The sequence below is a fragment of the Budorcas taxicolor genome, chromosome 22 (genome assembly GCF_023091745.1).
Source record: "Budorcas taxicolor isolate Tak-1 chromosome 22, Takin1.1, whole genome shotgun sequence".
Lineage (NCBI taxonomy): Eukaryota > Metazoa > Chordata > Mammalia > Artiodactyla > Bovidae > Budorcas > Budorcas taxicolor.
In genome coordinates, this window is record NC_068931.1 from 46,535,300 (window position 1) to 46,548,766 (window position 13,467).

Sequence of the window (13,467 nt, forward strand, 5' to 3'; positions counted from 1 at the left end):
ATGAAGTTTTTTTTTTTACTTAAAGGATCTGTCATTTTGGGGGCTCCAAGAGAAAAGCCTGTTTTTTGTTACTAAGTCAAAGGAATAAGCCTAGTCTTAAGACTGTGTGTTTGTGCACATGCTCATGTAGGTGTGTGGACCTTCAGAATTACGAAATAATCCTGTATTCTTATTAATGCTATAGTTGGCAGGTTGTGCTGGAAACATAACTATGCAATAGTCTACAGGGATTTTAATGGATTCAGGTCACTAATATATCCATTCATTGCTTCCGAAATGTGTGTTAAAAAAAATTGCCATATACAGGTTAGAGTGATTAAGTTAGAGGGGAAAATTGATTTTTTAGATTATCAGGTAAAGATTTGGACTGCTTGTTTGTTTCATCAGCAGACTGAGTAAAAGAATATACACGAATTCGTTTATTTTGCTTCATTGCTTTCGTCATTCCTTAGTTATGTGTATTTAACAGCAGATCTGAACTGAAGGTCGAGATATAGCACAATTTAGTGAAATTTATTGCTTAAGGTTTATATGCAAGTCAGATAACATGGGCAGGTTATTTTACAGAAGGTGACTTTTAGAAATAATTACCTGTTAAATTTTGCTTAGCTTGTATTGATTTCCTCTCCTGTTCGAATTATTCAAATAGAATAGTAAGGGCACAATGGAAAAGATTTTGTGGGGTTTCACATATGAGAAAACACAATATCAAAACAATTTAAGCAGATTTATTAAACTGAAATTTAATTAATTTTTTATTAAATTTGTTCTAATAAAAATTGTTCTCAAAGAATAATTCTCAGAATCTTCTCTAAAAATGGCATATATGCCCTCAGTCATTGTACAGATAAGAAACTTGTCATTTTTAATCTGTCTAGAACAGTTGTATGAGTACATTAATAGTTATCAATGTGAAAACTTCCAAGTTCTTTACTTTTCATTTTTTTCGTGATTCTGTTTTTAATTTCTCTGAAGTTTAGGAAAAGTTAGTGGAGATTGAAACCAAAGTAATGACTAGATCTTTTCATATTGTCTTAAATTACTACAACATACAATAGAAGACACATTAAGAAATGAAGGAATAATAATCCATGAGGAAGTGTATTCTTTGATAATGAAGTCTTATAACTTTAAGATTTGGGAAGAATGTTGTCAAATTGCTGTGATTTTTATTTTTACTGCATTTTCTTTATATCTTTTACCTAATTCTGCATTTGAAGTGTATCAGTTGACCTAGATAAATAAAAAATTTTAAAAAGAAATGTTTCTTGTTACTCTATTTAGGATCCTTTTACATTAGTTATAGTGATTCCCTAGCAGTTAATTCACATTAGGTGTTCCTTAGTACAGAAACCTGCTTTTCCGTAATGAAATGAATGGCATTAGTTTGTAGGTAATATCACTAATAATAGATTTTACATGGTGTTTTTCAGATAATTTTCAGTCTTTTTGCAGTTGGTATATTGAAAAAGGAAGTAACAAAATATCAGTGCTAACATAAAAGGTGGAGATTCTTCTCCTTTATATGTCCTTCTGAGTTACCCTGTTAAAAATTGAAGACTGTTTAGAAAATAGCAAAATGTAGCCTACCTTGAGGAATAATCAAAAAGCTGAATGGATGTGTCTTTAGCAGGGTACATAGATATGAGGATGTGGCTAAAGCCATATCAGATTTTCATGTTCTTCTTCCTGTATGTAGTGTAGATGTTTTAGGTTTGTTCTCCATTGATCTGAATCCTCAGAACAGAAATTGTGGATTTGTCCTTGAAATACAAGGATAAATTGAAAGGTGGTGACCTCTGCAAGTGTCCTGTTTTCTGTATTTAATCTTGAATATTTCCTTTTACCTCTTTGATACTTTCAAAGTTAACTGTTCATCAGTATTTTAGGTAACTTCTCTGGGCAAAATGAGCTGTCATTTGTCAGTATGATGTAAGAACAGATGTAATCCTTCAAACTCTATTTCTCCCTTGTAAACTGAACATCTAAATTTTTAATAATTGAGTTGAATATAACAGGAAAAGCACAAAACAGGCATCAATTCATTTTTATTTAAAAATGATTTTTTAACTTATGACAGAATTTCAGTGCATATTGCTGCATTTTACTTTCATTTAGCACTATCTTATTTTTCTTTTTACTAAAATAGCTTTATAATACTATAAAGAAAAAATACCCAGTTTTGGGTATTTAAAGTTGTTTTTTTAGAAATGGCACTTTTTGTCTTTTCTGGTTGATACAGTTATCTTTTCCAAGAGATGCTTTGAAAGTTACTGCTTTTATTCAGATGGTTCTTTGTGTATGTGTGTACATATATTACATATATATGTAGATTAATAGTAATAAAATACAACATATGTATTTTCTAAGGTATTTTATTTTTTCTTATTCCAAATAATAATTTTCCATCTTGGTAAATATTTAGATGTGTTACTAAAAAGCTAGTTTTTATTAGGTAGGTTCTGCTAACTGCAGATGTACCTTCCAACTATTGAGGTTTGCTTCTTTGAATCCCTAAGGCTCACACCTCATTTTCCCTACATTTCTTTTCCTAACTTGGCTACCATACACATGCTCCTCCTTCCTAAAGTGCTTGGCTAGGTAATTTCTGAGAACTCTTCTTTTAGGTGTAACTCTTTTTGAATCTCACTATTGGAGTGAGACTGAGAGTGACTTCTACCTCCTCCCACTTTCTCTAGATGTTGTAGATAATGGCACTGAGCTTAGGACCTTTAGTGACTAGGGAGACAGAACTTCTGTGGGGTCCTTTGACAGCAGCAAGAAAGTTTTTCTTTCGTCTTCTATGAGGGGTTTTGGGAAACTGGCTGTAGTAAAACAGAGGAGGAATTTATTCTGGTCTTTGTTGTATATTACTCTAGTCATTGAAATGGGAATTGAATGAGTAAACGCTGATTGTCTGTTGCTCCACCTTCCCTTGGGACGAAGATTTAGCAATAGAGAAGGAGGAGTGACGTTTCCAGATGTCCATGGGATACAAGAGGAATCTCTTGATTCCCAGATCTGATTAGATTTCATACTGGGAGTCTGACAACACTTGTGTTAGTGGAAGGGCTTTGTAGGCAAGAATGATGCCAAATATGGGATAATCCAAAGTGACCTCCATGTGGCTTTAAAACACTTTCATATGAATACATCTAAGCTAACATTTCACTTCAAACAAAAATAAAAATACAGAAGCCATGTATGTGATGACCTTATGAATCCCAGCAAAGCATTTACTTAACAATTTGGGTTAATCCATGACCAGTAGAAGGCACCAACTCAGGCAGTGATATTTTCTGAAAGCTTCTTGCATGCAGGCTGTGTACAGCAGAGTTTACACAAACATAAGCAAACAAAGAAGTAGGGTTAAGTGCTAATTTATAATGGAAAGGTGGGCAGGTGGACCAGTATTTGAACTACTGTGTTCTGTGTCATATTTTAACCTTCATCATAACCCTGTGAACAAGCTGAGTCATAGGTTGAGAAGAAGTAGGCAGGATTTTAACCTGTGTATTTGCTGCCCAAAGTCTATGCACTTCATATACTGCTCCCAGTCTTACCCTGTGTATTTCCCATTCCCTCACCACTGAGAACAACTGTAAACTACGCTGGTTTTACCTACCTAGGACTCAAAATTTCTCATCTGTAAAATGGGACTGGTAACTTATATATTACATAGTTTTAAAATTCTGTGCTTTTGGTTGTCAGCTTTGGAAAGAGGGATTTGGAAAGATAGATGTAATAGAGGGTGGATGTTAGGCTTTGTTTTGCTTTGTGTTTTGTTTTCATGATTCAAATTGTTTCCGTGAGATTTAGAAGAGAACACATTTGACTGAAAAGAAGACTAATTCATAAAATTAAACACTGTTGATAATAATACAGAAGATTTAAAGTCACATAGGGGTAAACTCCACTGTAGTAGGAATGTGTGATGAATAGATAGATCTGTATGTCTTGTTTCATTTTTCTTTTTTGGCCGAACTGTGCGGCAAGCTGGATGTTAGTTCCCTGACCAGGATCGAACCTGCACCCCCTGCAGTGGAAGCGCAGAGTCTTAACCACTGGACCGTTTGGAGAGTCCCACACCTGTATTTTGGTATTCGAAAAGTTAGAACCTGTTTATAAAGTAGGAGGTCAGAGAGCGGATGCAAACCTGTCTAGCACGAGATAGACCAAGTTGATGTTCTTAAATGAAGCAGTGGATTGCTGAACATTTTATTTTTCTTGTGATCAGCAAGAATTTCAAGATACTTAAATCAGACACAGCACTTGGATTAACCACAGACCAAATAGTTAAATTTACCTTTATAGAGAGATGCTTTTAATGACTATAGAAAAACATAGTTCATCATTATAAATTGATGATGTATGGTTGACAGATACGAAATGGGAGAATGTGCAGTTTGAATAACCTTTTATGTTGTAAACATGGAATGCTTAGTGACTGCATTTTAAATTGGAAATGTTTCCATGTGTAATTTTACTTGAAGTTGCTATTTTGATGTTTTAAAAGTCAAAACTGTAGCAGCACAGTTGTTTTAGCATCCTAGAGGAACAATCAAGTCAGAGGAAGAAAAATAGCTTCATGCTTATTCCCTCCTGTAATAAATCGATAGAATCAAATTAGAAGCATAGATAGCTGCTTCTGTTATTAATATTCCTGGTTTTTCTAGTTCCTCTTAGTGGTTTGCTTTTATTTTTTTCTTTCAAGAGATACTTATTTTAAAAGGATCTTACCTCTTAATTTTGCTGTGTAGCAGAAATCATGTTTTAAAAGAATACCATAAATTGTCCCCATTAGTTAGCTAATATTCATACTTAGTGATTCAAAATCCAAGCCTTGATGCTTAGTTCTTTAAACATGTCTTACTTAATTTTGGTTTGCTGATAGTGTGAGATGACCTTGGGACACAAGATTCTTAATTGTGATTTCTTGTTGTAAGGCAAAATTGGAAAAACAACCTTTCCTTGACTTTATTAAAGTTTATATAGTACTGACTTGTCATTGTTTGAATATATTAGATATGAAAAATGACAGTGATAATTTATTTTAATTTTAAGTATAATTAAAATGTGAAAATATTACTGTCTTTGTTTATGATGAATACTAAATTTAAGCTAAGCTATAAGGTGTGCTGTTTGGAAATATGGAAGATACAAGAATGAAGCCAGATAACAAGTTTATGCTTGTATATCCTACTGATGAAGACTTTCAGACAAGTTATTTCCATGGGTAGGTGATGTTACTCTGCATGTACATCTGCACTTATACTTTTTGCATGAGTTTCGTGTAGGAGTGGGTACAATTTTGACTTGACTGTTGACCTGTTGCCTCAGTTGGGTGGTTGTGAGTTGTGGGGTGGGGGAGTGTGAGGGCAAGAGGTTGTGAATGGTATTTGTGATACAAATTTTTAAATAAGTCTCTTTTATTATTTTTTTCCAAACACAAAAAAACACTTAATAAAACCCTTTAAAAAATAGAATATTTGGTCAAATAGTCAATATTGTACTTGACCTTCATATCTTCTGCAACCAAATATTTGGACATCCCACATTATCTTGATTCCATAATAATCATTTTGAACTCTGACGAGAACTCCATAAATGATACAGCTTTCTTTTCTTTTCTGAAAAGAAAAACCGCAAACATGAACCAATATTTTACTGTTTGGTCTAAAATCTATTACTAACTGATACTAAGGCCACACTGTTGAATTTTATGAACTTGATGTACCCTTTTGGGGAAATCGGAAATTATTTTTAAGTAGTCAGCTGAAATTGTCATGATCGTCAGAATTTCACATTGTGACATGTCTGTTCCTTATACGGTGGCACCTAACAACTCATTTACTTTTATGTTTGGTCATTTTTTATTTTAAAAATGTTGCCGCATAAGCCTATGGTTTGGGAACTTAGTCTTAAGAGATAAGTACCCCAAGTGTGTTTCATGTTTTGTTTAGTGACAGTTTACACAATGGATGTTTGTATTAAGACAGTAATCCTTCATTGTGTTCTATTTTAATGATTCATTGGCATATGTATTCCTTCATAGTCAAGAGTTTCATAAAATAGGTGTGTTTACTGTTAATTTATTAGATATTAAAAAATTTTTTCCTAGAATTAAGTGATTTGCCTTATAACTGTTGGGAGAGAAAAAGCATAATATTCAAAAATGGCAGTTAGTAGTAAGGGATATGCTTCATAGTTGATTGAAAATGATTTTTGCTTTTTACTTTTATATTAGAAAAGGTAGCACTAGCATTTTAAAGCATGAATATTTAATTATTTAGCATGAATCACTGCAGTGTACTTACTTCAGAGCTCAGCTGCCCTTTTAAGCAAGTTAGGGTGATTTGGAGGTAGAAGGGCTCTCTTTATTTTTCCAAAAGTTTTAATATCTTCCTCTCAAATAACCCATAAGGTTGTGTATCACTTCCTTGGAGTGTCACCTGGTTGTTTTTCTCAGGGAAAAGACAATAGAAATATCCCTCACAAGACATCCAAATCCTGAAGATGAATTTTATGAGTATTATCTTTTTGTTGGGGGCTTCCCAGGTGGCTCAGTGGTAAAGAATTGGCCTGCAGTACAGGAGATTCAGGCTGGATCCCTGGGTCTGGAAGATCCCCTGGAGTAGGAAATGGCAACCCACCCCAATATTCTTGCCTGTAAAATCCCATGGACAGAGGAACCTGGCAAAGAGTCAGACCTGACTTGAGCACGCACTCATCTTTTTATAGAATGTTGTAAAATATATAACATCCCTAATATTATAAAAGGGCTTTACTGGAAATAGATGTTGGTCAAGTAGAGCTCTTGAAGTAGGAAAATATATATTTGACTTTCTTCTCTGATTCTACTAGGGACTTCTAGTATTAGCTACTAAGAGGAAGAAACTAGGTTGATCCTCTTAAAAAAATATAAATTCAGTTTTAATAGTTTGTATCAGTGTTTCCTTTAAAAAATCAGCTTTACCTTCTCTATAGTCGCCCCCTTTCTCTTAATCTTTTGCCCTTTAGCAGGATGACAGGAATTGAATGTAACTTTTGTTTAGTATAGTCTTGTCTTTGTTCTTCATAATAACACCCTTTTTCCTCCTTCTCAAATGTGTCCCTCATCTTTGTAAGCTGGAGTATTTCTTTCACTTTCATTTCATGTACAAAATAATTAGATTGTATAAAGTGCAGCTTTTCTGACTAGGTAGAATAAGAAGATAAAGGCAACAGGCATTTAGGGGGCTTTTAGTTATAGAAGTATTTTTCACCCCACGAGTTAGATACAAGTATACATTTTCTTTCCTCCCTAGATGGACCTCCAGTTGTAGCTCATTATGATATGTCTGACACCGGCTCTGAGCCAGAAGTGGTAAATGTGGACAATTTATTGGCGGCTGCAGTAGTTCAAGAGCACAGTAATTCTGTAGGAGGCCAGGACACAGGAGCTACCTGGAGGACCAGCGGGCTTCTAGAGGAGCTGAATGCGGAGGCAGGTTGGTCTCCCTATCCCTACCCCTCCTTCTCTGATGGTATAATATGCATGTGTCCTGGCAGCTCTTTTCCTTGCTTAGGAAAGCAGGCCAACTAGAAACATCTAACATTAGATGATTGTGGCTATCCAGGATGCCCTTTGTAACTGAAAAGATTTGGATAGCATGTCATTTGTCTTTACTAATCAGAAGAAAGCAAAAATGAGAATATCATTGTAGGCATAGGTAGATTTCAGTAGACATCTTGAGTTAAAAATGCCTAACATATGTAAAAATCAGCCGGATGACCTGATACTGCCTCCCACCCCCCACCCTCAATCCCCCCTGCCCCCACCAGTGGATTCCCGCACTTAGCTCTGAACAGGGAGTGACCTTGCAGTCTGGGGAAGTGAGCTGTTTCAGTTTGCCCTGTGGACTGTTCACTGAAGTGCCACACTGTTGTTCTGCCTCTTAATGCAGTGTCCCTGTTAATTTCTCTACACTAGTCCTCATTTTGTCTTTTCCAACTCTTCAGTTGCTGTCTCTCAGGAAAATCTTTCTCCCTGTCTTGCATTGTTTATCTTGGTTCTGTGATGATTCTTAAGAGTGATGTTTTATTCTCTAAGAAACCTGTTGCTGTTACCTTTGAAAACCTTGCACAATGCCTCCAAGTCTCCTTCAGTATGTTCCCCAAACCTCTTTCTTCCAACATTCTTTCTAATTTAAAGCTTTTTCTAAAAGTACTAGTGTTTTTAGAAAAGTTTAAGAAAAGAGGTAGAGGGGATTGAGAGACAGACTTCTTCTATAGTGTGTATTTTCGTTACTGTTATAGAAGGGTTTTAGTTCTCTAGTTAACTTATAAATTCCATTGGCTTAATAACTACCTAGAATATTATTTTTATGGGAAATGAGTTTTTGTGTTACGAAAATAGCAGTGGGCTATGATTTAGAACTTTTTATATTGAAGTTGTTAGGAAGTAAAAGACAGTTCTACAGATCATTGTCATTAATTCATTCATAATCCCTGATTATAACTAAATAAAAAAGTTTCTCTTTATTTGTTGAGCTTCCGATTAATTTATTGTGACTAATTTTGGAACAGGACCTTGATTTAGTTTTAACTCTGTTGTGACTGCTAACTGCCTATTTAACCTTGGACAAGGTGATTCTCCTCTGGATTTCAGTTTTTATTTGTATAAACACTTGCTTTGTCCAACAAGTGTCTCTTAAGTGTTTATTACTATGTATTGTGTATGTATTGTAACATTAAATGCAGTCTGGTCGGTAGATGTAGACCACTTTATTGTGAATTGTTAGGGAAAATATGAACAGTTACTGTTTGTTTTTTTTTGCTTTTCATAGAGAATTTTAATATTAGGTTGAACTCTTTGGAATTGTTAATAATTGAGTTTCTGATCTACAACCAATTTAGCAGTCTAATATGAATTAACCTAATAGTGCAGCATTTGGGCATCTTACCATATCATTAAAGTCATTAGCATTGGTGGGGGTGGGGAAGCTTCACATTTTCAGGTTCAGGTAATTGTTAGCTTGATCATTTAAAAAAACATTAGCCTTTGGTGCTTAGCTCTAAATTCTAAGAAATAAAACATGACAGAAGTATTTGATGAGGCAAACATGCATGACTTCCTTCCTCAATTCTTCTCTCTCCACTCCAGCACTGCCTTGAAATTGATTTTTTTTTTAAATTTTATTTATTTATTTGGCTGCTCTGGGTCTTAGTTGTAGCATGTGGGATCTAGCTCCCTGACCAGGGATCGAACCGGGGCCCCCTGCACTGGGAGCTCAGAGTCTTAGCCACTGGACCACCAGGGAAGTCCCCTGAAATTGATACTTAATATTCGGTATTCCTATGTATTCCTTCATAGTTTTACTGCATTTGCTTTGTATCTGTAAACAAGCATGTTTAAATACTAAGTAGTATTACATAGAAGGTAATCATTTGCCACTTGCTTTTTTTTTAGTTCAACATGTTGTAAAGTTTGTTCTTATTAAGTACTGCTGTAGTCCATTCACTTTTCACTGCTGTTTAGTATTCCAGCATATGCATATATGACAACAGACGTACCCACTCTCTTCTTGAACATTTATGGTGCTGTTTGAAATGATGCTACCATTAGCATTTCCTGTACGTGTCTTTTGGTACATGTGTGATAATTTCTCTAGGATGTAGTGTATCAAGAAAGCACATGTATGTATTGGGCCATAAATCATGTAGATTTTTGTGTATCATAGGACGTGGACATCACTGTTCAACAGATCCCCATGGTATTTTCTTATGAAGCCATTTATTGATCATTCAGAGTCTTTTTTTTTTTAATCTGACATGCAGGTATGTGAGTTTTAAATCTGACATGCAGGTATGTGAGTAACGTATGTGTGTGTGTACTCAGTTATATCCAACTCTTTGCAACCTCATGGAGTGTAGCCCGCCCAGCTCCTCTGTCCATGGAATTTTCCAGGCAAGAAAACTGGAGTGGGTTGCCATTGTTGTCTCCAGGGGATCTTCCCAACTCAGGGATTAAACCCGAGTCCCTTGTGTCTCCTGCATTGGCAGGTGGCAGGTCAGGAAGCAATAGTTAGAACTGGACATGGAACAACAGACTGGTTCCAAATAGGAAAAGGAGTGCATCAAGGCTGTATATTGTCACCCTGCTTATTTAACTTATATGCAGAGTACATCATGAGAAACGCTGGACTGGAAGAAATACAAGATGGAATCAAAATTGCCGGGAGAAATATCAATAACCTCAGATATGCAGAAAGTGAAGAGGAACTAAAAAGCCTCTTGAGGAAAGTGAAAAAGTTGGCTTAAAGCTCAACATTCAGAAAATGAAGATCATAGCATCCGGTCCCATCACTTCATGGGAAATAGATGGGGAAACAGTGTCAAGCTTTATTTTTTGGGCTCCAAAATCACTGCAGTTGGTGACTGCAGCCATGAAATTAAAAGACGCTTACTCTACTCCTTGGAAGAAAAGTTATGACCAACCTAGATAGCATATTCAAAAGCAGAGACATTACTTTGCTGACTAAGGTCCATCTAGTCAAGGCTATGGTTTTTCCAGTTGTCATGTATGGATGTGAGAGTTGGACTGTGAAGAAGGCTGAGCACTGAAGAATTGATGCTTTTCAACGGTGGTGTTGGAGAAGACTCTTGAGAGTTCCTTGGACTGCAAGGAGATCCAACCAGTCCATTCTGAAGGAGATCAACCCTGGGATTTCTTTGGAAGGAATGATGCTAAAGCTGAAACTCTAGTTCTTTGGCCACCTCATGCGAAGAGTTGACTCATTGGAAAAGACTCTGATGCTGGGAGGGATTGGGAGCAGGAGGAGAAGGGGACGACCGAGGATGAGATGGCTGGATGGCGTCACTGACTCAATGGATGTGAATCTGAGTGAACTCTGGGAGTTGGTGATGGACAGGGAGGCCTGGCGTGCTGCGATTCGTGGGGTCACAAAGAAGTGGACACGACTGAGCGACTGAACTGAACTGAAGTGAATACCCTCTAGTCTTGATGTAATTGTCGTAGTCGGAATTTGTTTTGTGAATTTGAATATACTTAACCGTATCATAACAAAATGTTCATAGAATTTATGCTCCATTGCCAGTTTATAGTTTTGAGACTTGGACTATTAGTATCAGTTAGATCACCATTCTTGTGTTTGGAGTTTAAGATAACTGTTGTAGTAGTTAATCATAATCTTCCTCCTCTCCCTCCCAATAGAATAAACTCCAGGCACTGAGTTGGACTGTTGAGGGTCTCTGTACACTGCGCTGGTTGCTCAGTCACGTCTGACTCTTTGCGACCCTGTAGACTGTTAGCCTTCCAGGTTCCTCTGTCCATGGGACTCTTCAGGCAAGAATACTGGAGTGGATTGCCATTTCCTTTTCCAGGGGACCTACCTGACCCGGGAATTGAACTCAAGTCTCCCGCATTGCAGGCAGATTCTTTACCATCTGAGCCAGCCACTTAGGATGGATATTCAGTGTCTAATAGCAACATTTCAGACCAGGTCTACAGCCCTCCATTTAGAATCACGTAAGCAATCATTAAGTGGCTTGTAGCATGTCTCTTTTTCTAAGCAACTGGATGTTCTACTATGCAAAATAGTTTTTACTATTTAGTTGTAGTTTCAACCAAGGCGAAAGAGTTGAAATTAGGAAAGCCACTGATCAAGAAAAGACCTAAACTTTCCTTTTCAGCCCTTGCCATAGGTTTACTTTTTCTCATTGATGCTAGAATTAAATAGTGTAGTGGGTGGCAGCCTCCTGTGAGCAAACAGCTGGATTTTGAACCAGCAGCCTCTTACAGACTGACCTCACGTAAGTTATGCAGAGCCTCAGTTTTTCCTGTCAAAACTGAGATAAAACTAGTATCTACCCCCAAAGGTTATTATATTGTTATGTGAAAATTCTTAAAGAGATGGGAATACCAGACCACCTTACCTGCCTCCTGAGAAACCTGTGTGCAGGTCAAGAAGCAACGTTTGGAACTAGACATGGAACAATGGACTGATTTGAAATGATGCTACCATTAACATTTCCTGTACGTGTCTTTTGGTACATGTGTGATAATTTCTCTAGGATGTAATATATCAAGAAAGCACATGTATGTATTGGGCCATAAATCATGTAGATTTTTGTGAATCATAGGACATGGACATCACTGTTCAACAGACCCCCATGGTATTTTCTTTCGCATATTGGGAAAGGAGTACGCCAAGACTGTATTATTGCCACCCTGTGTATTTAACTTCTACGCAGAGTACATCATGTGAAATGCTGGGCTGGATGAAGCATAAGCTGGAATCAAGATTGTCGGGAGAAATATTAATAACCTCATATATGCAAGATGATACCACCCAAACAGCAGAAAGCGAAGAGGAACTAAAGAGCCTTTTGATGAGGGTGAAAGAGAAGAGTAAAAAATCTGGCTTAAAACTCAACATTTAAAAAACTTAAGATCATGCATCTGGTCCCATCACTTTATGGCAAATAGATGGGGAAAATGTGGAAACAGTGACAGACTTTATTTTCTTGGGCTCCAGAATCACTGTGGATGGTGACTGCAGCCATGAAATTAAAAGACATTTGCTCCTTGGAAAAAAAGCTATGACAGACCTAGAGAGCATATTAAAAAGCAGAGACATCACTTTGCTGACAAAGGTCCATGTAGTCAGAGCTATAGTTTTTCTAGTATCATGTACAGATGTGAGAGTTGGACCATAAAGAAAGCTGAGTGCTGAAGAATTGATGCTTTTGAACTGTGTGGTGCTGGAGTCCCTTGGATTGCAAGGAGATCAAAGCAGTCAATTGTAAAGGAGATAACTCTCAATGTTCATTGGAAAGACTTGAAGGCTCACTCACTGTAAATGTAGATGAGGCTGAGAGAGGCTAAAGTCTGAAGTACTCTTGGTACAGTCATTACACTAAACTAATTTAGAGGTCCTCCTGCTTCAGAAATTAAAAATTCTAAGCAAATCTCATTTTTTCCATCAGTCTTCTTTTTAAGAAGGTGGATTATGAACATTCTCTCCATCCTTGAAATTGGGCTGGTAATCTTGATTTGTCCATAGTACAAGCTTAGTTGTAGTGAAGAGAAAAAAAATCTTGGGTTTCCTGTTCTTAGAGCAGGGCTTTTTATAACCAGACCAGAATGACCATGCTTCAGTTGTTAGCACTTTAAAATTATCGTATCAAGTCTTGTGAAGGAGATTTTGTTTACCTGCTACATGTGGACTGTAAGATTTCAGGTTTCTAATCTCCTTTTCTACCACTTTTTAAAGTTGTTTTTTAATACTTTTGTTGAAAAAGCTCAACACAAGGTAATAATTTGCTTCTTTTGAAACTCTATGAGTGCTTAAGATAGTAACCTTTTTTATACCTAACATTCCACTGTCATCACTGTGTAATAATTTTGTATACTGCAAATAGGCTTACGACTAGTTCTCATTAGATAGCTGATTTAAAAAAGGA

The 13,467-nt window shown here is 36.4% G+C and overlaps 1 protein-coding gene across 5 annotated transcripts in view; it reads left to right on the top strand.

The window, feature by feature from the left end:
* ARK2N (arkadia (RNF111) N-terminal like PKA signaling regulator 2N) overlaps positions 1-13,467 on the top strand; it is an 81,609-nt gene that overhangs the window by 47,923 nt on the left and 20,219 nt on the right. For 4 of the 5 annotated variants that reach the window (XM_052660340.1, XM_052660341.1, XM_052660343.1 and 1 more), the window contains exon 3: positions 7,308-7,490. The exons of the other annotated variant lie outside the window; for it this stretch is intronic. In XM_052660340.1, coding sequence (XP_052516300.1) covers positions 7,308-7,490 — 183 coding nt within the window. The remainder of the gene's footprint in view (positions 1-7,307; positions 7,491-13,467) is intronic. 5 annotated transcript variants of the gene reach the window in all.